The sequence below is a fragment of the Pezoporus occidentalis genome, unplaced genomic scaffold (assembly GCF_034315485.1).
Source record: "Pezoporus occidentalis ecotype Australia unplaced genomic scaffold, CSIRO_AGI_Poc_V1 ctg183, whole genome shotgun sequence".
In the NCBI taxonomy this organism is placed as follows: Eukaryota; Metazoa; Chordata; class Aves; order Psittaciformes; family Psittacidae; genus Pezoporus; species Pezoporus occidentalis.
The window spans coordinates 984,624-1,011,838 of NW_026913673.1; the positions used below are offsets into that span (position 1 = coordinate 984,624).

The 27,215-nt window shown below is 48.2% G+C and overlaps 1 protein-coding gene across 2 annotated transcripts; it reads left to right on the top strand.

The window, feature by feature from the left end:
• Window positions 1–17,212: 17,212 nt before the first annotated feature.
• AKAP1 (A-kinase anchoring protein 1) lies at window positions 17,213–26,650 on the top strand. 2 transcript variants are annotated; one of them, XM_062615673.1, is made up of 10 exons: window positions 17,216–18,543; window positions 20,527–20,660; window positions 21,038–21,164; window positions 21,591–21,721; window positions 22,516–22,693; window positions 23,160–23,310; window positions 23,943–24,010; window positions 24,924–24,997; window positions 25,457–25,522; window positions 25,670–26,650. In XM_062615673.1, exons 1-10 carry the CDS (start codon window positions 17,244–17,246, stop codon window positions 25,727–25,729), a joined length of 2,289 nt encoding a protein of 762 aa, XP_062471657.1. In that variant the 5' UTR covers window positions 17,216–17,243; the 3' UTR covers window positions 25,730–26,650. The 2 variants fall into 2 exon arrangements, with proteins under 2 accessions (XP_062471659.1, XP_062471657.1); XM_062615675.1 differs by lacking the exons at window positions 20,527–20,660; window positions 21,038–21,164 and having other exon boundaries at window positions 17,213–18,543.
• Window positions 26,651–27,215: the final 565 nt, after the last annotated feature.

Consider the following 27,215-nt stretch of genomic DNA (forward strand, 5'->3'; position numbering starts at 1 on the left):
TGCATGGCTCAGTGAGAGGACCTGAACTTTTTTAGAGCAGGGGTGTCAAACATGTGGGTCACAGGAGCTGAATGTGGGTGTAGTTACAGCCGATGGCCAAGGTTTATTTTGGGATCACGTGTGCTCTGATACACGGGGACGTCATCTCCCAGTACCAGTGGTTGGGAAGCTTGTGCTTAGATCAAGGAGGGGACCATGGCCTTTCTTTACTGATGAAACTCCTATTAGTAATTAGTCGTTCAGTGCCTTACTGTCACATGCATCACTTGGCCTGCTCCCTGTAACAGCCAGTGCGCTTATTTTGCCTTTTTGTTTTCTTGCTCGCATCCTCCTTCATTTGTTCTCTTTTCCTGGTTTTTCTCCACCCCTCTCCATTTCATTTGGTGAGCACCCTCAGTTCCCAGTCCAGCCTGCTTCCATCCCCTCCTTGCCCATTACTCCTCTCTGCTCGTAGTGATCAGCAGGTAGGTAGTTGCTGGTGAGGATTTGAACCTGACCTAGCGAGCAGGAGACAGATCCAAGCGTTCCGACCTGCGAGTGGCTCCTGCAGGCAGCCCGTGGGCTTCCAGGCAGTCACTGCTGCATGGGCTGCTCCTGCAGCACGGAGTCAGGGTACTTGGACATGAGACTTGGCTTCAGGAAAACCCGGGTTTCACACGCGACCCATGCGAGGACATCATGGGGACTGTATGTTTGACACCCCTGGTTTAGAACACGTTACCCATCACGCACTAACTACAGTTCAGTACTGTAAAGATGATTAACGTTTTGTTTGTGTTTGTATTTTCCCTGACTTAAAGATAATTCAGTAGTATTTGAATAGTGCATAACCTACCTGTTAATTATGCCAATGTTTCTGCTTTAATGTGCATGAGGTTTCCAAGAACAGGAAACATTTCACCTAAGTATTGTGGACCCGGGAGCATTCCAGTGCTCTATTCCTAACTGGGTTGTAGGTTTTAGGGCCTTTTCTGTTCCATTCTAAGGTTAATTTCTTTTCCAGTGTAATGAAGCACGTCTTACTGTTATGCAACAAACTTACCACAGAAAGTCACTTTTAGTGTTGGTCCCACCATTTTTTTTAATGCAGTATATTCACCTGTAAATAGTTTTTTGTGTAAAATTTGACAGAAAGGTATATTTACTACACTGTAAATACATGTGACAATATATTGTATTATTTTGCTTTTTTTGTAAAGCAGTTAGTTGCTGTATATGTATAACATACAAATTTGATTATTCTAGTGTTAGTAACTGGTAACTACTACTACTCCTTCCTGCTGTTGCGTTACGTCATTTAAAAAGAGATGCTGTGTACTATAAACTCACACTGTGTATGATACCTTACTAGTTCCAGTTGGGCCTCAGCTTTGAACCCGTTTCCTTGATCCACAATCCTGTTGCTATTGTAAGCAAGCGTGCGACGGCTGGCAAGAGCCCGGCCAACTCAAACGCCGGTGGTAACTGTAGGTGAAAGGGTAGAAGGCTGGGTTCAGATAACTCTTGTTCACCCCGTTTCCCCTCATGTATGTACTTCCCCTTTTTTTTTGAAGTAAAATGTAAATTCAACCTGCTTCAAGTTGTTTGAAGGTCATTCACTGGTGCTGCGCGGTGCAGTCTGCAGTCCCTTCTCTGTGACAGTGAGATTCGGATGGGTCCGTGGGGTCTGCATTGCCACAGGTGTGGGATCAGCCCTAATCCCAGGCCTTAAACCCCTCTCTTTCTGGGGAAAATGAGGATCGAGTTGAACTCCTGGGATTTGTCTTTCCAGCATGGTGCTGCTCTGTGTGGGTCATCTTGCACAGCTCTAAATAATGGCAAAACCGATTGCCTGAGGATAACCGAGGACAGGATTTGGACAGAATAAAGGCCACTGTCATGAATTTCATGTCACTTCAATAAGATTATCATAATTGAATAATAAATCAGAATTTTTCTTTTTAAATTGTAAATTTAATATTTTAATAAAGTAGCTGCTTGGTCTTTAAAGAACATTTCAGTATAATTTGTCTATTTGAGCTTTTCTAGCTTAGAAGCTTGAAGTTTCAACTGTCAGGCAACTTTTATGACAAATAATTAATCAAATCTATTTTTCTTTTCAGGGAATATATTACTTTCCTATTAAAAATGTATAAGTACTTCTATTCTGGCTTTGTGAATCATAAAAGGATGTAAAAACACATTAAAGCGTGACTGCATTGACTACTTCTGAGACATCTGCTTGTTCCTGTACACTGAACAGAGCCCTAGGCCCACTGAGCTGCTGACAGACAGGCAGACAGACAGACATTGTGCACAGGGCTGGTAACTCACTGCAGTGCTCCTGCGCTATAGGGAGTGCATGAATGGAGGAGCTTCTGCATGGTTCAATGGCAGGAGCACTTTTTCTTTCCTTTAGAGGAAACGTTCATTAACCTTAAAGCAGAAGCAGCACTGCAAGGAGTGGGGAGCCACACAGGAGATGTTTCCTCAACAACACTGCTGCTAAAAACACTTCTTAAGTACCTCTCTGTGGACAGTTGAGCTTCCCTGCTCCTTGAGATCGCAAAACACACTCCAGGCATGGTGAGGGAATGAAAGGAGGAAGAGCTTTATTTTAGTTATGACTTTTAAAAGGTTAGAAAGTCTATTTAGGCAAAAACTTGGAGCAAGCAGTTCTGTCTTAGGAAGCAGCTTCCAAATCCCTGCCCAGCTGCTGCCAGTGCTGCTGAAATACTTTACAAAGCAAAAAGATAAAGTAAAAATACAGAACTTTCTTGACGTGGAGGCATAAATTCTGGTTTTGAGTTAATTTGGGCAAAACTACAAGGAGGAAGAGAAAGGAAGCTGTTATTCAGGGGCAGTAAGATTGACCCACAATGTGAGTGGCTGATTATGAAGTATTCAGCTGTCTCTGACTGGCGTATTTCCAAAAACCTCTGACTTGGAATAACAAGTCTCCACAACATTCCTGTTAACACATGAAAATACAGATATATTTTCTAATATATTACAATTTAAAAATACAAGACTCTATAACTCAGAAATTTCATACTAAGCTTTTTGTTCCCTTAAGAGAAGACTTTCTCAAGTAGGCTGAAAAAGTGCAAACATGCACAAACATTAAGAGCCCTTTCCCAAGGCTGGTGAGATGCTGCCACTACAGGGAACGGTGGTGCCAATCTTGTGATGAATGTGATGCCTCTGAATGCCAGCAGCCCTGATCCTGTCAGGGATGAGGTGAGCCTCACCTTGGGCTGCCCCACAACTGCGAGACGCCAACCTCAGGGAACACATCAGGTGCTCGGGGGAGCAGTGGTCCCGTCCATCGCAGTGAGCTGCTGTGAGGGTGGGCAGAGAGGAGCCTCCTGTTCCTGCTGCAGCTGCCTTGGGGCTACCTGTGAAGGTGACAAACACTGCTGTGAGTTAACTGTGCTACAGCCACACAAACAGCCATAGGCTGCACTTGATGATCTTAAAGGTCTTTTCCAGCCTAGTGGAGTCTCTGATTCTATGGGTTGAGATGCGGGCCTTTGCACCCTACCACAGGATTAACTTCTACTGCACTTGAATGTCTACTTCAGCCATTGTCTACTGCATTTTATTTTCCTATCCTCCCCTTAGGCCCATCTGTATAGGAACAATGGAGACTGAACACCCAACCTAAACAGATACAAGGTAAGTCTCCGATGTCACAGAATTAAAGCCAACCCCTTGCAGCTACAAATTGTGCTACTGGCTGTTCCAATTCAAAGCGAGGATGGCCTTTTCCCACTGCTAAAGTTCATGATTTATAGGTGTGACTCCTTTGTGTCTTGGAACATCAATTTCTTCACTTGATGGCTGCTGTGTATAACAAGCTCTCAAATGAAAACAAATCCCAGGGTTGGGTGGGTGGGGAGTGCAGAAGAGCATCTCCCATGGTGTGACTTGTTAAAACAAGTACGGGTTTGTTCATCCAAGCAGCAATGAAAGGAGTCCAATGATGCATCTTCAGGGATATTGAAATGATAGGGCTATAAATAGCTGTGAGTAACTAACTGCATGTTCCAGAAAATCCCACTGAACTATTACATTGTAGTTTAATTTTTTTCTCATAGCATCCTGTCCCTTGGAAGAACTAGAAATGTCTGTTCTGCTGCTTCTCCCCCATCAGTGTGCAGAGACACATTCCCTTTCAACCAAATTAATATCTATGGAGTTCCTCCCCTGTGCTCCCCAGCTCCTTGCACTGTCAGCCAAGGTTTTTTTCCCCTTGGTGATTCTCTTTCCCCTACTAAGCGGAGCTCACTGTGATACAGCCCTTCTCATTTCCCAGTGGCCTGGAGTGCATTTAGGGCAGCATCAGGCAAGAGAGTGGGCTTTCAATGGCAACACATGCAAAACCCTCTGTGTAGCATGAGAGGGATGCACCCAACTGTCTATAAACAGGCATGACTGAGCATGGGCCAGAGACAGTGGCTCTGAGACAAGGAAGAGGCTGGTTCAGAGCAACACAAAACATACAAAGGCTTAAAGGCCCCACCATGCAAACACACGTGAGGCCATTGAGGTGCTCGAGGCACTGCAAAATGAGGGAAGGAATTTCTGCATTTGCCCAGAACAGTTGGCACCTGAGCCTCTGTGCAGTAGGGATCAAAGAGCAAAGTGTGCTGCTGAATCCTGCTGTATGTTAAATACTCACACGAAGAGATGCTCAGGGAAAAGAAGAGGCCACCACCGGCTCTGTGTGTTCTGTCCTTCCCAAGCCTGCGCTTGTTCTCCAGGGCTGACTCCTCCTCCCATCCTTGTTTTTAACTCCTGGTCTCACACAGTCCCTGAGAGAAAAATTACTGCTCAAATCCCCTGCAAAGCAATTGGGCAAGTACACCTCTGCTGGCCTCAGCCTGCCAGCTCTGTTTGAGATGTTAATGGCTACACCTCTAATTTACAACAAAGAAGAATAAATTGGCCTCGAGGATGCCGACATACCTTACCTGTTCTTTTCTCAATTTCAGTAATCCTTTTACTTTGTAGTGTGCCAGTTTGCCTTGCTGGGAACATATATTTGCTTTTTAAATGACCATGAAAATTGAACTAGCAGGTTAGAAAGCTGCTCCTCACTGAGGCAAACTTCAGACCCATGAACTGCTTCTGTAAGAACACAACTTGTCAGACCTGGAAGCAGTCTTTGTTTTATTTGACATCACTGTCATTTTATTAGTACTCAATAGAATGTATTTTTCTTTCCACTGTAGTAAAGTTTATGGCCTTTGACTGCTCCAAGAGCTTGGCTGCGCACTGCACACAGAGCATGACACCAGGTTTGTCCCAAGAGCTTCAAATGTTGTTGGTCACCCTGTGTCTGACACAGGCCGCCCCTGTGACCTTGGTCAGATCTCCTAACACCCTACAGTCAGGAGCCAACACCCCAACTGCCCGACTGTAACAGTCAAGTATGGCTGTCAGCAGAATTCCTGACAGAAACTTCTGAGCTCTTCATTTTAAAGACATTAAATGGGCAAAGTCTGAGCATTGTTGTGTTTTTTCTGCTTCATACGTGGCACAATTTCTGTTCTTTAAGCAGGATTTATTGGCAATTTCTGCCTGAACAAAAATGTTGAGGCAAATCAGGAGCTTTTCATAGACAAATACTTCCACACATTACTAATTCCGGAAGGCCAATCCTGCTCAAACATGACTGTGGTTTTCCTAAGTTACTCACTGGCACTCTCTAACGTGATGCTTGCTGCATACATGTGTAAATAAACAACTGAGTGGGCTTAACTCCAGGCAGGCTGGTGAGCTAACCCAACGAAAGCAGCCTGGTGTCCTGCTAAGGTGTTTATAACAGATCTCCAGCAACATTACATACATAGTGTAGAGCAAGCTGCTCACAGCCAGGCAAGCTCACAGGGCTCTGCAGAAGGAGACAGTTACTGGCAAGAGCAAGGAGGTTTATGGTCTCACTTCTTGCTCTGCTCTTCCCTGCTACCTCTTCTTGCCCCAAAGCCCTTTTGCTGAGCCATCCCTCCCTGGCCCATTTTTTCTCTCTGACCTTCCCCTCTGAGTTTCCAGAAGATACAAAAGCAGCGTAAGTTGTTCCATGGGGAAATTCAAAGCCATCTCTGTTACCACACAGACAGGCCCGGTGACAAACTAAGTCACCTCTTTGCTGCACGCAGTGAGGAGCCAGAGTGTGTTTGGGTAACACGACGAGTATTTAACAATAAAATGAACACAAAAGTCTCCATTAACTCCAGCTTTGTGCTATCACAGCTAAGCAGTAACCTTGCCCAAACACAGGTTTTCATGCTGCACTCTGGCTCAGGCTTGGCAGCTCCAGTCCTGCACTGCTGTACCTGCTGCCTCATGCACTTGCTTACTAACGTGTTTTGTCACCAGCAAAGCATTCATAGCATGTCTAAAGCTTTGTATAAGACAGGCTCACCTCTGTTTACTTCTTTGAACAGCAAGGGGGAAGCCAGCAGCGTCTGGCTGTGTAAGGAGACAATCAAGTGCTTTGGCTCTGGGGCAGAAACGAGCTTTATAATCCCAGCAGAGAACAGGGCTGAGCAGTTGGAGTGGGTGAGGGCGCTCAGACGCAGCCTCTAAGAACTGTGAGAGGAAACAGCCGTTCCTAAGCCTTTGAAGAGATGACTCAGGTGCCCAAGGCCTGGCCGATGCACAGCACCCAGCAGGTCCTGCCAGTGAGAGGAGGCAGCTCCGCGCCCCGACGGGCGGGCTGAGGGCAGGAAGCGCTCCCCACACCGCGGGGCTGGAGGGGGCCCCCGCGGGCCGCGCCACGCCAGCAGCGGGGAACCCTCCATTGCCGCGGCCCCCGGGCGGAGGGTGAGGGACACCACAGCGGCGGGCGCTGCCACCAGGGCTGAGAGGGCCGCAGCGGCTCCGCTCGCCTCATGAGGAGCGGGCGCGCGTTCCCCACCAAATGCAGCGCGGAGGGAGCGAGGGACGGAGGCGGCCGGAGCCCGCCCGGGGCACGGAACAAGAAGAACGGACACGAACCGGAGCCACGGCCGCGCCGCTCGCTGAGGTACCGGTCTCCGAGGCAACGCGGAGTGCAGAGTGCGCATGCGCAGAGTCTGAGGCGACGGGATCTCGCGAGAGGGCTGCCTCTCGCGAGAGGGGCGTGCCGGGCGGGCGGGGCGGCGGGAGCCGCTGCAAGTCCGAGCCCGGCGGCCCGGGCGGGCTGCACGTGGGCGCGGCGGCGGCACCGGCACCGGGAGCTGCGGCGGCACCGGGAGCTGCTCCGGGCCCGGCGCGGGGAGCGCGGCGCCCCCCGGACAGGCCGTGAGTACCGCGGCGGGGCGCTGCCAGGCCTCGCAGGCGGCGGCGGCGGGAAGCGGGCCGCGGGCTGTCACCGGCAGCGCTCGGTGTGGGGCTGAGGGACTGAGGTGCTGCTGCCGCGTTGTCAGCCCCGTGGGCCGCTGCTCCTCAGCCCCCTGCACGGTACCGCCGCGTCCAAGGTCAGCGCCGCCGCTGTCCGGCCCTCAGGTCACCCCCGGCGGGAGGGGGGCTCCTCGGGACCGGGGTGCTGAGGGCCGGGCTGCGGCGGGAAGGGGCCCCCAGGGTGCCGGCAGCTGAGGGGTGCTGTGCGCCGGGCGGTGCAGCAGGCATTGGGGTGCCGAGGCCTCCTCGGTGACCTGTGGTAGTTTTGGGGTCTCTGAGTGGTTTGACGTGGGTTTGACTGCTTATTTCCCAGTTGCCAGTAGCAAAGCCCGGGCACTGCTGAGGGAAGCGGCCTCAGCGTGTGAATTGGTGTTAAATGTGATTCACTCTCGCTGTGAACTCTCCTGTAGCTACTTAGAAATGAAAGCGGGAGATGACATAAGAGCGGCTGACGAGGTAGTGAAGATTAAGGGTGCCTTGTGTTGTCTCTTGTGCATCTGGTAGGGCAAGGCTTGCTTATGTTGTGGTAATGGTCGATAACAACTGTTATTAGCAAGCTTTTCATATAGTGCGGTGACTTCTACTTGTTTGTAAGCCAGCCTGGAATACATTCGGGAGCAAAGGAATTAAGTTGTGCTGCTGCTGAGGAAGGAATGCTTGAGTAGCCTTGCTCCCTGAAAAAGGCCTTGTTGTTTGACTTTTATCTTTTGTTTTTCATTCTTCTGCCCCCTTCTTGAAGCAAGTGAGATCCGCGTTACTCATGTTCCAGAATGGGGCTGCTTGGTCTATGCCTGGCCGAGCTCTTTATCGCAGTCCAGTAAGTTATATCATGAAGCAGGGAATGCAAAATGGATGGGCACCCTTTAATGAGCGTTATCTGCAATAGTAAGGATTAGCAGCAGAAGCTGTGGTTGACCACAGCCAGTCTGCTACAGGAAAGTAAGGGGCTGCAGAGTGGAAGCAATTCTGGCTTTGCATGTTCACAGGGTCTTGTGCTGCCTCTGTGGGGTTGGTGGTTGTCCCTGCTGAGTGTTACCAGAGCCTCTGTGGACTTTGTCTCAGGTGAAAGGAAATGGCTTATTGCTGGGGAAGGCAATAGTGGGAGATGGTAACTTTCCTTTTGTCATGCTTTCTTTCTGCCTGTGAATGATCTACTGAGCTGCAGCCCAGCGTGTGTGTGCGGCGTACCAAGGAGGAGCACGTGGCGTGCTGGAGCGCGGCACAACTCGTGAGGGAGGGATGGCTTTCTCTTGGAAGCACATGGACCGGAGCTGTCGGAGCAGTGCAGCTGAGCTTGCTCTTCTGCCAGGGCAGAACTGTGTGACCTGGTTCAAGTCACTTAAACCCTTCATTCTTTAAAGAGCTAACTGAGCAAAGGGTGGAGATACTGTGCACTATATGGTACCTGTCATCTATTAGTGTCATGTACCTGTGCTCCTGATACAGGACAGTACAGCTTCACTGCATGTATCTTGATGGCACAGTTTAATTCTTGATTAATTGGTTTGCTTGCAGATGCTGCTAGTGCACTAAATTGTAGAATTCCAGCCTGGTTTGGATTGGCAGGAACCTTAAAGATCATCCAGTTCCACCCCCTCTCCAGATTTCTTGTCAGCAAGGTACTTTAAGGCTGCAGTAAGGTCTCCCAGGAGCCTTCTCCAGGTCAAAGAAGCCTGACTCTCAGTCCACGCATATGTCCATGCATACTTCTGCAGTAGTGGAGTGTGCTGGTTTAGCTGAAGAGCATGATGCTTTCAAAGCAACAAACTGCACTTATCCGTGGCTCTCGTCTTTCATGTGCCCTTACCTGATGTCAGTTATTTCTGGTGTCCAGGGAGACTGTAATAAGATGAGGTGTCCATAGCAACATTTAGAAGCAATAACGAAAGTTAAAACAATTAATTACTTTTAATTGTGTAATGTTTCAGCTCTAATGACTGGCTTTTTAAAATCCTGATTTCTAACTACAGTGCTCTTAATGCAGATGGCTGGTTAAACTTCATGAAGTGATGATTAACTTCAGGCAGCTTCTTTCAGACTCTTGGAGGAAGCTGTTTTATTCAGCAGGTGCTTAATATTTCCTGGAAATGAAGGCTGTTGAGTTTGTTTTTCGTAGTGCTTGCTGAAGGTGATGACAAGTTTGCCTGTCGCTGGCTGCTTCTGTAGACGATTGTCTTAAACTGTGTTACTGTGGGTTTTTGTTGTCCACTACAAGGATTCTGTTTCACTTTGCTGCTCCTGGCTGGAAGCTGACCCTGAATTTATGGGTCCTGTAGCTTGCTGCTGGCAGAGCTCAGTATTTCATGGAAGATCATTTAAAGTCCTTCAACAATCACTGCTGGTAGACCTGAAGAGCTCCTGGTTGCCTTTGACCTCTGCTGCCACCTGGCAATGAGGATGAGAAACTTTTAGCATGTGCTGTGGCTGATTTTTGACTCCTGTGTATAAATAGCAGCAGTTCCTGGCAAAAGCTCATGATCTGCGTGTGCCTCTTGGGTTGGGGACATTAGCTTTCCATAGGGATGAATCTGGGAATTGGGACTATGGAATGAGGATTGGAGTGTGTGCCTCCATAAAGCTTAGGGCCTTGCTTGTTATTAGCTTGGACTTGTATTGCGTTTCTTGTTGGAATGCAGAGTTAAGGAAAATGTTTTGGTGTTGAGGGTGCAGGGAAGAAATCTGCACATCCCTTCCCTAAAGTATTCCAAGTTGGAGTGTAGTGTTCTGTTTGCCTGGTGAGAGGATGGGCTCCTCTCTCTCGAGTTGGAGCACCTATTTGCCTTTCATGTGTTTTCCTTCAGCGTGATGTGACCGTAGGAAGGTGACTTAATCTGTCTTGGCTTTGCTTTTTAAAGGAAGGGCTGCCAAAGCCGAGGCAGCCTGCAGTCTTCAGGGGAAGCCTTTCTGTCTCTGAGAACAGCCCCTGGTGTAATTTGGGCAAGGGCTCATTGGTGCTGCTGTAATAGAGATCAAAGTGAAAGAGGCCTCTCTCATCAGTCTCAAGTATGTTGTGTAAGTTCGCTTAGCAAGCTGGTTCAGTGCATACCAGTTATCTTCCTGCTTGTTCAGTCCAAATGACTCTCTGGAACCTCTGCAGTTCCTTCCTAGTGCAGATGAATATAAAGTGCATTTTCCACTAATGTTTGCTGTTCTTCTCTGGGTGCTTCTGCTGCTTGCTCTCAGCAAGCCAAGCCTCAGGCACAAACCTTCCAACTGAAAACCACTGCTCCTTGTGTTCTGTTTATGTCTAGTGCAGCTTTTGTTTTGAGGAGCTGCTTATCAAGCTCTCATTGCTGTGCACAGTAAATCTAGGGAGTAGGTCTTGATGCTGTTCTACAGATACCTGCTTGGGGTCGGTGCTGCCTCTTTTCTCACTGTTCCTACAGTGGTATCAGCGTGTTGTGATTTAAACCTCGCCAATCTGTCTCCTTGAAAATGCAAGTCTGGTTCTTGTCTTGTGTGCAGAGAATATTGGGAGCCGTTGCTTTCTTTAGTCTCTGCTCCAGAGTGTTGTACGTGCCTCTTTTGTGGGAATCGATCTGGGTATCGGGCACTTGGCTCAGCCGGTTGCTTCGAAATTTCAATTTCTAAGCTGCCCTGTAGTGGACACTCCACTACTGCCCATAGCAAGGGCTGTGTGAGCTTCCCTGTGGAGAAGCAAACACAAAATGCTAAGCATTGGGTGTAGTTTCTGTGAAATTGTGCTTTGCCTGTATTGTAGAGTATTTTAGAAGTAATTAGCAGACCAAATGCTTTTAAAGGAGTTGAATCTGGACTGGAAGGTGTGTTGGGGAGGTTGCTGTTTGGAAAAAGTCCCAGCAACTCTCACTAAGTGGGTTCTTTGTGATATCAAAGATCATCAGTTCCAGCCCTCGTTGGCTTGAGGAGCAGTGTTGATTCCCCAGTCAGAGCTACCTGGGCACAGAGTGCATTAGCCTCAATCGGAGGACTTTGATGTTTAAAGATGGGTGAGACAGAAAGGCTGTGTGCCCTCTGGGTGGCTTTTGGGCGGCTTGAGGCAGAACATTTGACCTGACTGCTTCTGGAGAGGACCCCAAAGCTGGCAAAAAAATCCAGCAACAAACTTCCACCCAATTCTGAGGAAGAGCCAAGGAAGATAGAGGTGCTATTGGTGAAGTGCTGCAAAAGCAGTTTCTGAAGTCTGCTTCTGCATCTGAGACGCCTTTCTGGCAAAGCGGTGTCTGTAATGGGGGATTCACAGGGAGACACTCCTCGGCTGAGGAAACCATAAATGATGAAATGGTTGGAGCAAGAAGGTAATAGCATAGAACATGCATTAAGGAGCTCGATAGTCAGATAGGGTTAGTGTTAACTACTGAGTGTAACCTGTGATGAGTTGTGTAGCAGGAGCGCTAAGCTCAGGGGTGATCAGCGCCTGCTGGGAGGGTCGCTGGTGGTCGGTGTTAGTGTATACAGGTGCTCCTTGGTGATTGCCAAAACATCAGTAAAAAGCCTGCTGCACTTTAACTAGGCTGATACTTGCATTGCAAACTGAGTGTAACATAGAAAGTCTTTGGGGTTCTGCTTTGGCCCAGAAGTGGTGCTGCTGGAGTGTGGAGCTGTGCTGGGACAGTGTTTGGTGCCTGGGGTGTGAGGAGGACACAGAACAAGTGACTGTAAGATGAAATACTACTAAAGCCTGGGCCATGAGCAGAGCAGCCTCAGCTGCAAAGGTGGGGAGTGAGCTCTTGTAAGAACATCAAGAGCAGCTTTTTATCTCGGAGGTAAGACAGCCTGGTGTTGGTAGCACGTCTTGTTCCACAGCCCTACTTTAGCTCTATAACAACCAACTTTTTCAGCCTTTTACTTATGTCATAATTTACCCCTCTGCAGGAGGATTAAGTTTTTAAATAGTTTAAGGTTGTGGAGTGGCTTCACTGGTAGCTTTCATTCACAGAGGAGCCTGTTTCTTGAGCTCTGTAGCCTGTGTTAAGTGGGCTGTGAAAAGGTGGTATTGCTTAAGGGGTGTCTCTTGCTGTTCTTGTCTCACAGTACTGGTGTTTGAAGCAGAAGAAATTGATGCACAACCCTTACCTTTAATTATTGAAGTACAGAGACACTTACCTGTTGAGCTCTTTTCAAACGTGCCATCCAGATGAGACCTTGCTTGCCTGGCTCCTGCCTGTCTTTGTGGGCTTGCAGCTACTGAGGCATGTGGTGGCCCCCACCTCTGGGTGATGGCTGCTTACCCTATCGAAGAGAGGGGTGTATAGGAAGGCTGCACAGCCTGGTTGGTGCTCAGAGTGTGCGGTGCCGGGGCCTGCAGCCTGGGGACATGGGCACCAATTCAGCTGTCAGGGAAAACACACCTGATGGCAAGGGTAGGTCCAATAAGTCTGTTTCTGTGCAATAACTGATTTTTAAAGGTGCGGCCTCCAGTTCTTTGTTCCTGTGCCTCCTATAAGGCAGAGCATGTGCTACTGGTTATTTTTAGCATGGAAAGTTTTAAGAGCCCACGTGGTCCCAGTTAGTTTGAACTCTGCCAGCCTTGTCCAGTTCTCTTTCACCCAGATAGGATTTATTTCCTGAGTGCTCTGACTATAGGGTCTGCACGGAGTCATCCTGTCTCTGCTGTTGAAGCTGCATTTCCAGTTTAGCTGCCTGCTTGGTTGCTCTGTGATCCTTCAGGATGGTCTTTAATTCCAGCCTTGGTTTCCACTGCTTTTGGGGTTTGGAAACGTAACCTCTCGAGTGCTGGGGCAGGAGGGAAGCTGTGGGGAACGTCCCTGCAGGGCATGGGGGCTCCATCATTTGGGAACTGTCCTTGTCTCCCTTCTTCTAGAGACTGGAAGCAGCTTGCCCCCAGAGCAGGCCTTCCTGTGTGTGGAAAGCCCTGGAAATCTGGAGCAAGTGCCTGCTGAACATTCCTCTCAGACCTTGAGACTGAATTATCTGGCTTCTCTGTGAACCTCGTGCTGCAAACATTTCTAACCTTATACTGATACAAGGAAAGCAAGTGCCTGGAAAACATAGGGTTAAGATACTTTTAACTTAGGTCTAAGACAGAGAACAATGTTTGTGTTGTAATTCTGTGGTGTGAGAACAGAATTTAGTAGTCTTGCTAACAAGAGTGAATTATTTCTTTCCATCCTTCTAATGAGTGACCATCCTTCTAATTACCAGTTAGTTTGGAGACGGTGACTCCCGACCATCTGCTAGCTTGGGAGGCAGGAAATTTTGTGGACGAAGGTCCCACTGTTTGAAATCTTCGCCAGCTATCAGGAACTTGCAGATATGGCTGGTTTCAGCTCATTCGTGATTCCTGGGGCATCCGACTGTGCCAAAGGTGAAAAGTGCACCCTGAGGAAGACTGCTTACTTCATCTTGAAGACCCCTGCCCACGACCATCAGAAGGCAATGCGCAAGTGCCAAAAGGGAGGAGACTTATGATAACGAGTACCTAAACTAATTGTCATATCCCTGCCGGAATATGCATGTCTGTGTGTAATAAATATCTGCTTGCTTAACCCCTCGGTGTGCAGGTTAGGAGGAGCGATCCCCCTTGCAGCCGGTGCCGTAACAAACATGCCTGCTTTGTAACTCTCTTTGAGCTGTAGAGTCTGATTTCATGCCTCCATACGGATGTGTCTTCTGAAGGGTTGTTTGTGCTGGCGAGAGAAACGAGGTGGCTTAAAACTGCTCTGGGAGCCTAATGTGAGCCAGTAGAATAAGTTGACTGTCCTTGCCTTTGTTTTGTAAGGTAGGCGAGCGTGTGGGTTCATTCTTGTCCTCATCCCCCTGATCTGTACCAGGAGTTTTCCATAAATCAGGTCAGGATACAGATTCAGAGTGCGGCCTGACCCCTCTTCTCCCCTTGGTGTCTTAATCCTATCCTGACCCACTGTGGGGATTATTTAGCCAGTTGGAAAAGCCTCATGCCCTCGCTGCAGCTCCGTGTGTTGATAGAAGGTGTGACATTTAGAGTGGATTCCTGACATGCCAGGAGGCAGAAGTGGAAGTGGCTCCTGGTGTGGGGCAGCCACGTACAGTGTACGAGCTCCGCACTGTTTCTGGTGCAGGACTGCACGGAGCCCTGGGCGTTGGGGAACGGCACTGGTGCATGCAGTGTTCACACTGTTTCTGGCTTCCCCAGGCTGCTTGTCTGTGGCCCAAAGCCTCCGGAGCTGCTGTGCTTCCCCAGCTGGCTCCTCCTGCCTGGAGAGCGCAGGGGCTGCTGGGCCAGGCTCCTCCAATTTGGCACTGCTTAAGGCCATGTGATTTGACAAGTTGCCACGTTCTGTTCTGCTGCTGGCAGGAGAGTCCCAGGCTTGCTTCCCCCCCTCCATGTGTATAAATGATCCCTTTGCTCCTGCGGTCCTGAACTGGCTGTCGAGTTGGCAATGGAGAGAGGGTTTTGTCACTTTTCAACCTGTTGGACAAAACGGATGTGGGCTGTAGGAGCTCCCCTGTGGAAGAAATGAGGGAGAAGTATGTGCTGCATCTTACAGGGGTTGTGTTGAGCAGGTTAAAAACCGGCTGTCTTCAAGGCATCGCATGAAAGTGGTGTTGTGACCGGCATATTAAAATCAGGCCACCAAAGTCTTCCTGTCGTGTTTATGCAAGGAGATGTTTGTTAATGCCAGCTGTCCCCTGGCCAGCCCAGTGCTTTAGGATGTCTGCTTGTGTCTTGTGCAGAGCCACTGCCTTTTGTCCCTTTCTGGCTGATGGAAGCATGTGGAATTCCCATTTAACCCATCACTGGTAGTATAATGCAGCTCTTGCTGAAACTAGTCAATTTAAAAGCATGAAATGAAATAAGCTTTGCATGGAGCGGTCAGCTAACCCACCATCCCCACTGATCTAAACATCACAGAGTAGAGATCTTTAACTTAAATGATTTTAATGTTTAAAAGGACTCTTGGAATTGCGTGGTCTGTCAGGCTTTGGGATGGGCCTGGCCCTCTGTGGGGCATCCTGCTACTGCCTCCCTGTGCTGCAGAATTGTGTGGGACCATTGTTTGTACAGTTGGTGCAACTTAATAGGGAATGAGGTGATAATAGGGCTGTCTGTTTAATCGGGGAAGCTTGCTGGGAATGGACTTGTGAGCTACTTTGAGTTTGTGGTGCGCTGTGAGACAGCTTGTGGAGTGGTTCTGCATGAATGACAGCAACTTAAGCTGGCAGCAGATGAGCACTCCCAAGTCATTCCCAATGTGCCATTGTGCTGGAGAGCAGAAATGGGTATCTTTTGTTTCAGGAATGTATGTACAGGCTTCATGCTTTCCACTTACCAAGTTCCAAAAACCAAGCATCCAAATTACTGCCTAGATTTATTGTGGTGGTGTGTTTTTTAATTCCAAGTCTCAGATGTTGCTGTTAACTGAAAGTTCATCCTCAGCAATAAGCCCTGCTGTCTGACTGGAAGGAACTAGGATTGAAGAGACATCAGACATGAGTGTCACAGAGTGAGCAAGACTCGAGTTTCCTGTGTAGATCAACCTTGGCGATATGCTGGAGATGTTACTGGACTCCTTAACTCATGTCTGCAGCTGAGCTTTGATTTGGGGTCGAGCAAGACATTTTTGAGTCCCTGTTTCTGCTGTTCATCTCTTTACTTGCCTCAGCCAGGCTGGCCTTGGAGCAACCTTCTCTAGTGGAAAGTGTCCCTGCCCATGACAAGGGTTTGGAAGTGGATGAGCTTTAAGGCCCCTTCCAAGCCAAACCATTCTGTGACTTGATGACTGTATGACTCTGCAGCAAGCAGTACAGAAGGCAGGCTGGTGTCTGAGATAGCTTGGATGAAGTTGTGTGTTTGTTCCTGTGGGATAGGAGTTAGGGGCTGGAGGAGGTGAGAAATCTGGAGTGTATATTAAATGCTCCAGGTCTCGGATGCTCGGTTTGGGTCTGAGGGAGGCATGGTTTTGTCCTTAGCTAGAGTGTGATCGGCTGCTGTGAAAATCAAGGCCCTGAAAGAGGGTATCTGGAAGGAGGCTTGCTCTGATAATGAAAGGCGTTTTCTGTTAGCATAGTCAGAGACTGACTTGATTGTCTCACCTTTTTTATGCGTCTTTATTTTTCTGAAGAGGAACTCGATAGCACTGTTTTTTTGCAGTGGGTGGTTCCCACCCCTAGGATTTTATCTCCTGAAAACAATCTTTATCTTTGTTGCTTACTGGTGAAAGTCTTGGGGCCCGTTTGGAGAAAAGCCTGTTGTGTGTAAGCATTGTCAGACACGTGGGTTCTGCTTTCATTCCTGCCCAGTGAAAATATAAACTGAGTGTCCTTTGCACTCGTTGTTCTGGGGATGTGGGGAAGTTCAGCTCTCTGTGCCAGCTCCAGGCTTTCCTGAAGGAAATGGAAAGGCCTCTCAGCCCTGCCTCATAGAAGGCTTGTAGAGGAGGCTTGTAGATGGAGAAGCATGGCTGGCCCATGAGTGCCAGGGGTGTCCAGGCAGGGAAGGGTTCACACACTTTCTGAAGTTGAAGAGAAAGCTTTCAGCTCCAAAGTCAGAGTAGCAGTTGTCCATGTAGGGAATTTAATGTGGAATAAACTGTTATGAAGCCAGCCTGCTGCTGGAGAGACTGCAGTGCTGGATGCTGTCCCTGTGTGTAGCAGAGGGGAGGCAGGGGAAAGAAAGTGAAATGGGTTCGAGTGGAAAGGGGGGTAAGGTGAAACTGATGACTGTAATGGTGAGAAATGTCCAGAGATCCCTGGTCTTAGGTCAGGATCTTGTTCCATGGTCTCTTGTAGAGCAGAGATGTGAATTTAAAAAGCAAATGGAAAACAAGCCTGTTCCTACTACTAGAGGTACCTCAAGGCATTTATGAAACTTTAGTCTTCCTGTTCCCTTCCCCGTGGCTATTGTAAGATGCTTTCTGTTTCTCCTTCTAGGTATAACTGTGGAGACTTTCAAAATGTCTTTATGCTTCCGTAGTTTCATCACGTTTGCCGTACCTGGAGTGCTGGCACTTTATGGGTGCTGGTGGATTTATTCCCATAGAAAAAAGCATAGAACCTATCAAGAGAAACCAGCAGTAGCTGCTGAAGAGCAGCAGGAAGAAGTGACAGAGCAGGATTCAGCACCAGGAACAGAACCATGTGTTCCGCAACGACAGCTCTCCTTGCTGGAAGAGGAGCACATGGAGAACAAAACCTCGACCTCCCTGCTGACAGCAGGGTTGACGATGCCCTCTGTTCTGTGTCACACTGATGAGAGGCTGGATCTCTCACCAGCCTTGCCAGTGACAACGAATCAGCCCAGCACCCTTGAGAACGACAGTGAAAAACTAGAAGAAACGGGATCTCAAGACGAAAAGAGTGTCCCTGCTTGTGTTTCTCTCCCTTGGGAGCCTGCCTGTTCAGAGCAGCCAGGGGAAGAAGACGTGTCCAGGTCAATTGCCAGTACTGTACCTGTGTGTCAGGAGGAGGAGGACACACAGCCAAAAGGAGATGAATTGAGAAGAGAGAAGGTTAGAGGAGTGGGTTTGTGCAAGGAAGACATTGAGAAAATTGAGCAAGTGACGATACAGATTGTTTCCAAGGTCATTTTGGCAGCAACTGAGGAAGTGCTGTCAGGTGCTGCGAGTGATGGGTCCACTCAGCTCTGCCAGGCTGCTGCTAGCCAAGCTGAGGCACCTCTGGAGACGGCAAGTGCTGTTTCCACTGATCAGACACTTGCAGAGGAAGCTGCAGTAGCTGATACGAACGGTGCTGGACAGAATGATGCTGTGGTACTGACATCCCCACAGACAGAGGAACAGGATCAGGATGTTACATGTTCAAGCTGTTTAGCACAAAGCCCCATTGAGGGAGCCACAACAGACTGTCAGATGAAGACCCCTGTGTGCAGGGAGTCCCAAGGAGGTGTTCGGACTCCTGTGGAGAACCACAAAGGTTCTCCAGAAAAGTCACCTTTGGTTAGGGAGGGCTCTTCATGCAGCACATCCACATGTGAAGGTGGGGCATGTGTGGAGGGCCCGCTGCAGAGCACAATGCTGGCTGTTGCATCGGGCCAGCATTCAGGGTTACTGAGTTTATCTGCAACCCGAGACACAAGTGCTGGGCAGAGCTCCGGGCCAAGTGAAACTCAACCTACTCTGAAGCTGCCTGAAGACAATGAAGTGCCATACAGCAATGGAGTGCTGCAAGAGGATGGTCCAGACCTGTGTAATGAGTGTAGCAAGGCACCAGGAATAGATGGAGACTGCCTACAAGGTAAGCAATTTGAAAATCCTCTTACACGCCCATGGTGAACAAGCATTTTATGTGCTGTAACCCTCCTGGATGTGCAGATAAAGCTTCCTGTTTAATTTCTCCAGTAAATGACTATTTCGCCCTCAGGTGCAGGTGGGTCTGCATTTGCTCTCAGAATTGGTATCTCTGTAGGATCCAGTGTCAGCTGGGTGATCTTCAGGGTATACTGCAAAGGGGTGAACAGGCTGGTCCCTGTTGAGCACAGAGCTTCTTGTCTAAAGCTGAGCATGTTCTCGAGTAGCCCAGTGAAATGAACTGTGTCTGGATGTAGGCCAGGCTGCTGAACACCTTGCTGGTTTGAAACCTGCTCATCCCAATGGTTTCTGCTTCAGTTCCAGCAGCCTCTAGCAAGCCCTGGGCTCTTCCCTGTGAGCTGCTGCTGTAAGGGGCCATGAGGCAGGTTTCTGAGGTGCTGCTGGACGAAGCAGGGAAGTGCTCTCATGAACTGTGATAAAATCAGTTGGTTGCAGACCAATTCCCCCGAAGCCTTTTTACCTGGAAGGGAAGGTGCGGGCCAAGAAATCCCAACAGGGAGCAGTGGTCATGGAGTTTCCCCATCTGTCTATGTTGCTTTTGCCTTCTGGACCCTGGCTGATGTGTATGTGGCAGAACGAAAAGCTGTCTGAGCAAATGTTAACCTGTGTGACCTTGGGATGGATGTTCAAGTCCTTTAGAAGACCCTGTGGTGCCAACAGCCCTTAATGACAGGGTGCCTTTTGTAATTGCTGCGGCGTAGTTGGAAGGCTGCTTGTTGCAAGGCATGTGCACTGAGTTTGCCAACAATTAAGGATTAAACCCACAGAACATTTCCTTTAGTGAGAATCACTGTAGGAAGATGGTGGGTTTGCCTTGTTGTGAATGCTGGTGTGGCAAAAGGTACAAATGTGTTGTGGAGCCTGATGGTGATGAGCTGAGACCTCAACACCCAGACAGCTGATGGGCAGGGAGAGGGGACAGAGCAGGGTGCTAATGTGGGATCAGAGGTCACACAGCTGAGCCTCACACCCAGGCTTTGAGGCTTCCATCCCCATCCTTGCCTTTCCAGGCATCTGTGCTGTGTTCCTAGTTAAGATGTGGCAAATGTGAAGCAAGTGTTTGGTTTATTTTTCTCTTTGGTCCTGCCCTGGAAGCAGGTGTTTGGTTTATTTTTCTCTTTGGTCCTGCACTGGATGGCCTGAATACTTGCAGGCAAGTGAGGGTCTTCATGCTTCTGCTTGTTAATCTGAAGGAAGGATCAGCCATGTGTCACACTGCTTGTATCTGGGATGCGACCAGGAGGAAGAGGTTCGAGTTTGTCCCCCTCCCAAGTAGAAACGTTCGTGGTATCAGCTGATGGTTTGGGAAGAAGCTGTAGCTTGGCTCTGGCACCTTGCTTCCTCAGGCATATGAGCGATTTGGGCAACAGGCAATCCCCTACCCCCGCTAGCAGTGGGCCACCCCTGGCACTCAGGTCCCTGTGCACCATCTGCTGGGGCAGGAGTGTAATGTCAGCACAAAGAGCAGATGAATAGGTTGCACGTCCCTCCTTGCCTGCTAAACTCCCTGTGAAGAGCCCTGCCCCGGCCGTGGGTGGAATGCAGAATTCCTTGGGCAGCAGCAGGCTCTCCTTCAGCTTTTGGTAACTTTGGCTTCTGGTGTCTGTGTCAGCCGCTGTGTAAGAGGTCGCTGTGTTTGAAGGATGCTGGCTCAAGTCGGGCTGCTTCCTGTGGCATTCCCAGAGCTGTGCAGGCTTTTCTCTAGGAATAAAAGGAAACTTTCAGTAGGCTGCATGTGATGGGAACCCTTTCTGACACACTGGAGAACCCGATACAGGAGCACCCTGAGTGAAGGCATGAGAACAGCTCTATGTAACCCCTCTATGAAATGATGTCTTTTCATGGCTTTGTGCCTGGGAGCTGGACTGGGGGGGTTGTCTGAATGCTGACACATGTGCATGTCTTGCAGGATTGGATGAATGTGGTACGGACTTTGTGAACAGTGGCTGTGCCATGAAGAACGCAGTGACTCAGCAGAACACTAAGATAGGGAGAGAAACCAGCAAGTGTGACCACGTCATCTGGGAAATAGAAGTCCCAAAGGTAAGCAGCTGCTGGCCTGCTCCTGCATCCTGCCCTGCCCTACACAGCCGTCTTCTGGCTCTTCCTGTCCTGCACTGGCTTGGTGCCTTCTCAAGGGCATCAACAACACAGGAGGGTTTAAGTGATTCGCTCCCATTAGGACTCAGCAGGAGGGAAGAGCCAGGACAAACTGTAAACATGAGGCACTCAAGGCTGTGGCACTCATTATTCCTCATGATCTTCCACCCCAATCTGTTGGTCAGATGCTTTGAAAGCATTCAGAAGGTTTTGAGGGTACACAGTTATTAAGAGCAGGTGATGAAATAAGCTGCAGAGAACAGCGTTGGTTGATCAATATTTCTCTTGCTGACTGTTGCTTTCTTGTCCCCTTCATAAAGGAATTAGTTGGCCGCTTGATTGGCAGACAAGGAAAATTTATGAGCTTCCTGAGGCAGAAATCTGGTGCCAAAATCTATGTCTCGACAAAGCCTTATTTCCATGATTCCCAGGTCTGTCACATTGAAGGTAAGTGAAAGTCTCTTAATTCACTGTCTAATACGTACCTTGGGGGCCTTAATTAGATGGGCAAGGAGTTCAAACAGGGTTAGTGCCTCTTAGTCCAGTGCTTTACAAAGCTTTCTCTTCAGTGCTGTTACAGTAGAGGTCTGTGCCAGGTCACCTGTGCCTTGGCATGTGAGCCCTGTTCTAGAGGTGAGAATGTGTTTTAATGTCTTCATCTGCTGTAGTTTAAGCAACACCATCTGTAGGATCACTTCGGGCCTCCAGGAGGAGCTATGGGATGTGTATCAGTTACATGGCCAATCTGCTGAAACTGAAGTTGTTGCTGTAGTGCAGAAGGCTTCTGGCAGCTGTGTTGATTCATGTGGCAAGGCTGGGGTTGTCCTCACCAAATCTGTGCTACAGACCTTCTGTGGAACTTCTGTCTTCCAGGTTTCCCGCATCAAGTAGAAAAAGTACTGAGCCTGATTGGCATGAAGTTCAAGGAGCTGTGTCTTGCCAATGTCCACGATCTACCTCCACCAGCACCACTGACACTTCATTCCCTCCTTATGACTGCCTGGGTGAGTCCCAGCTTGCTGGCTATGCTGATGTCAGGGTGGAAGGCTGTTGCTGGTCACTGCCATTGTAGGATGCTGTATCCATGTCGCTGGCTCACAGATGCCCTCAAACCAAGTTTGATTTTGTGTGGCTGGTTGTTGTCTGGTTGATTTTACTGTTAAGAGATCAGGTTTACCTACCTGTTCTTCCACTACTGTTCCCATTGTGCCTGTAGTGACTGTGCACATAACTGTTTCCATGGATGTGAAGATAGGCTTTATTCTAGAGAATTGAATTTATGCTGGCAAATTAAAGGCATTTTGGATGTATTCCAAGCACAGTAATGCTCAGAAGCTGCCCAGCACAGTGGCTCTCTAGCAGCCAGGGAAAATGACTTTGAAAATGAGGCTTCTGTGACAAATCTTGGACAATCCCTGTGAAGATTACCTTGATGTTTAAAACCTCCATGGGCAGGGAATCCTGGCAAGTTGCACAGTGTTGATAGTGCAGCATGGCTTGACCCATCGTTCCTGACTCTGCTCGCTGATCTCTTGGGTAAATGAGTCTTGCAGCTGCTCTGTGCTGATAGTCTTTTTGGGTACAAGAAGGGCCCCAGCCCAAGTCTGATTTCCTTGAGAACAGCAGGGAGTTAACAATGGGTAGCCTTCTGCTCCTGATCCAGAGCAGTCTTTAGAAGTGAAATACTACTTTGCCACGGCTGTAAGCCTCAGGAGGTGCTGGTGGAACAGGGAGCTGCTGCGAATGAAGCTTGAGTTGCAGTGAACGCTAATGAGAGCTTCTTTCCTCCACGTGACAGCTCTTCCTCCCGGATGGAGTGACTGTGGAGGTGGTCGTGGCGCACCAAGTCGATGCAGGGCACATGTTCCTGCAGCAGCACACTCACCCCACTTTCCATGTCCTGAGGAGCCTTGAACAGCAGATGTCTGTCTGCTACTCTCAACCTGCAATTCCAACCCTGCCAACTCCAGTAGAAGGCAAGTAACTTGGCTGCTCACAGACTGTTCACTTGAGAAACCTGGAGGGTCATGTGAAATCCTGCTGCCCTGAGGTAGGCTTGGGAGGCTTCCCAGTGCGTGAGATGTGACAGTTCGTTTGTTATTCCATTTATTTGGGCTTTTCTTAATAGGTAAAGCACAAGGCGTTGCTCTGTTCTTCCTTACCCCACTCATCCCTGAATACCTCTCCGGCCACTTAGTTGCACATTGAAATTCAGAAGGAGAGAAGTCAGTCTTGGTTTATTTCTTATCTACCTGGCACCCGATATATTTTTGCTGACAAAGTGTGGAGCTACTCCCACATCTTCATCGTGTCACTGTCTGTACATGGTCTAAAGTGGAGGGTGCATCGTGTGGAAAGGAGTTATTAGTCATAACTAACGCCTGAAGTGCTGATTTCTGGAAATCCACTGAGCTTTCTTCTCTCTACCCTTATGTTCTGCAGTTGGTATTATCTGTGCAGCTCCAGGCCTGGATGGGGCATGGCTACGGGCTCAAGTTATCAGCTACTTTGAAGAGACCAGTGAAGTAGAACTCAGATATGTCGACTATGGAGGATATGACAAAGTGAAGGTCGACACACTCAGACAAATCAGGTCTCTAGCTCCTCTTCCATGGCCTGAGGCCATATCTGGCTCAAATCTTCATCAGAGGCATCTGTATTGTTTGAATTACTTCTAGGTTTTTCCACAGCTGAAGTGGGAATTGGTAGAAAAGTTTGTCTCAGCAGCAGGGGTGGGCTCCCTGGCAGCACAGCAAGCTCTTGCAAGGCTTTCTTGAAGGGGAGGGAAGAGGAAATTGTGACTTCTGTCACTTCAGCGTGGCAGCTGAGCAAAAGGATGCCTTTGGGAGGCCCCAAGGTGTCGTTAGTTGCTGAGCTAGGGATAAGATTGGGATTCTCTATGCTCCAGCCCCACTGTCTGGAAGAGCTGTATTGGATGAGGGTTTTCTTACACAAGCCCATTAAATACCTGATTGTGCCCAGAGGTAGGAGGAAAGCAGTCCAGGCTCCATGGTGGAGGTGGCTTTTGCTTGGAGCCCAGTCCAACCTGGCATGCTCATGAGACAATGGATTGCTGCTGCTTAGGTTGCTGGGAGGTTGTTTTGGACTGTTGTCAATTTTAAACTAAATCCCTGTTACAGCAACTGATTAATCAATGTCACCTGAAAGAATACAGGAGTGACTTAAAGCCCTGTTCTCATTCTGATGGCTTCTCTTTTCTTTAAGGTCTGACTTTTTATCGCTGCCTTTCCAAGGAGCAGAAGTTTTACTGGACAATGTGGTGCCTCTTCCAGGTAATGGAGCTCCTGACAGCTACTATTGGCGGCCCTCCTGCAGTGTCAGTGGGTGCCAGCAGTGGGCAAGCGATGATTGTGCCTGAACCTTCCCTCTCCTATTGCAAGCACAGCCTTTGGTGTGACTAGAGCAAGGACTGGAAAGAATGAATTTTATCCTTCTAAATGTGCTAGCATGGCAGAACCTGTCAGACTCCAGGGGAAAGATGATAAATGTCCAGGCTTTTTCCTGCTTGGAGGAGAGAGTGAATTACTCTCCTAAAGAGCAAGTTGGCAGGGCTGGCAGTGTATTAAGTGAAGTAGCTGTAACTACTCTGCCACCTTCTGTCATAAAGTAGCTGTAAATGCGAGCTTAGTTTTAATGTGTTAAGCCAATATCTAATACTTTCCTACTGAAGTGACTGATGTGTATAGTTCTGTGTTCAAAATGCTACCATTCAAGCCCTGGCAGAGTGCCATGGTGGTAGAGATGCCTGATGGCTGGGGGCCTAAAAAGCTGCCTTGTACGGAAGGGGTTTCTGTAGGAGCTGGGGGTCAGGTGGGTCAGTAGTGTCTTCAGGGTCAGTGAAGTCCTGAGGCCCTTGAGCTTAGTTTATTAAGGATCAAAATACTAATGACAGCTCAAAGGTACTGCAGATAGGCAGTTTTCTATCTTTAAAGCCTCCTAATTCATCAGCCACTTAAATTCATATTAACTTAGCTAGTGGCTTTAGAAACCACTTCATTCTTCCCTTCAGCACCACAGCAGGCATAATGCTTGTGTGATCTCCAGCTTAATAAGCTGGTTTCAGCGACAGTGGGTGAGGATTCACTGGCCTAATGGGTGTAGGAGGTCAGGCAAGATGAGCTTAATAGTCCTTTCTGGCCTTTAAAGCCTGTGACCCTGCTTTGTTTTCTCCTGCTCCTCCCCAAGATGAGGATCACTTCTCCCCTGAAGCTGACGCGGCTGTTGGTGAGATGACCAGAGGCGCAGTCCTTGTGGCGCAGGTACGTGGAGCTGTTGGGGAAAGTCCTGCTGCTGATGGTGCTGCTGCTGATGGTGCTGCTGCTGCTGCGACTCTGTGCAGCCCACATCCTGCGTGTGTGTGAAAACAGACAACAAAGCCAGAGCCTGGAAGTCTGGCTGCTGGGCAGGGGCTTGCTGAGAAATCGTGGTGCTGAGAACTTCCTGGTGAAGCATCAGTTACTGCTGAGGGCTGTGTGGCTTGGAAAGGGATGAGTATTCCCTCTTGTGAGTGATGTGGGCAGAAAGCCAGGGTACAGATTTGAGTGATGAAAGTGAACTTGCCCACAGGGTGTTCCAGCTGCTGCCTGGTGGCAGGAGCTGCATTTCCTGCAGCCTACACATAGGAAGGGGTATCTGACAGGGAGTGAATGATGCTGGCCTTGCATCCTTCATGGCTCACACCACAACTGCTGCCCACTCTGTTTTTTCTGTGTTTCCAGGTCACAAATTATGACAGTGCAACAGGACTGCCACTGATACAGCTGTGGAACTTGATGGGCGATGAGGTACGTGTGTTGACATACCTATTCTGTTGGAGTTGATGCTAATGCAGGCTTTCTACTGTTGATTAGGAACTTGCCAATTGTTTTTTTTTTTCTAATGGCTTGTTCACCTTTCTACTTTTTGTTTTCTTTCTTTTCACCTCCCTTTAGGTGGTGTCCGTAAACAGAACTCTGGTGGAAAGAGGCCTTGCTCGGTGGCTTGACTACTAGCAATGTCCTACCATTTCCCTAGAAACACATACCTCATCTCAGTGAAAGGCGGGGTTATTAAAAGCCATAATGACAAATACTGTAGCTTTAAAGCAAAAAATCCTCTCTGGCCTCTACTCAAAAGCTGAATGGGAAAAACCTTAAAACCTTACGGCTCGTTCGAAGGTAGCAAATGCCCTTTAAGCTGTGGTCGTTCCACATGTATAATACCCATGAACTTAGTGTCTGCTTTTCCTTCCAAGTTCCATTGGTTGTCCTTTTTTAACAGGCTCTGCCTATGAAATTAATGAATGTGATTAAGGAATTTAATGTTCAGTTATGGATTTCTCTATATTGTGCCACTAACCTGCATAAACAATATTCATCTTGTGTCTTCCTTATGCCAGGAGGTAGATGAATTGCATTCGTTGCACTTACTGTGGCACCTGTCTCACTGCAGTCATGGTTTTTAGGCTTGATACGCTTAAGGAAGAAAGCTGCTCTGTGCAGATGCTTGAAGGCAGGATGTGTTACCACTACAATTTTTGCTCTGAAATGATGTGTATTTAAAGAAAAGAACTGATTGCCAAGCCCAATTGTAGTTTATATTTTTCTAGCTGTGCAAGTCTGTAAATATATATAAAAAACCCAACACTGTAATATTTTGTACAAGAAAAACACTGGAAACAAAGGGAACTTTACAGAAACTTTTTCACACCAAAATGTCCTCTGTAGGTAGAACTGGTTTGGAGTGCATTAGGGTAGCCAACATTGGAGCATCTGAATGTTGGGAGTGTTTCAGCTCTGCTGTATACAGGATTAGGATTCCACTAGGTTGCTGTCTGGTTGGAGTTGTCATCACTGCGTTCTTTATTATGTTGCTGTACAGTTCTGTTTAAAAAGAAAGCGATAACTTGGCATTAAAGCTGCAGTGGTGTTCTCCTCTCTTTCCTTTTATTTTTCTTTTTTTTCTTTTGAGATTTCTATGACGTATTTAAAATTCTGCTCAAATAATTTAAGCTGACTTGGTACTCTTTAAACGTGTGGCCTCTAATGTGTATCATGTTAGGTGTGTATTGAGCTGGCATTTATGGCTGGCAGAGAAGATACTCACCAGGAAGATGTTGATGCAGTCAGTCCTCAGAAGCTTTTTCAGGTGGATTCAAGTATGTCTTTGCATCCTATGAGCTAACATGTCAGTGTTTGGATAGTTCCCTACAAAAGCATTTGGTGCAGCCCTTCTGATATGATATGGTTATATCTCTCTCTTTTGAGTTCTCTCCTATTCAGTGCTTATGGTTTAACGTTCATGTTTGCAGTAACATCCAGTGAAAACTCAATTTGGTAACTAAGTGAAATCTATAAAACCTATTATCTTGGAATGTTTCTTTCCATTTCAATTAAAGCTCAAATTTTAAGCTGTCTTAATCAAACTGTGATGACTGAGAGCCTTCATTTCCTGATCTCCTATGATGTAGGGCTGGGAAGGGAGCTTAATGGGGTAAGC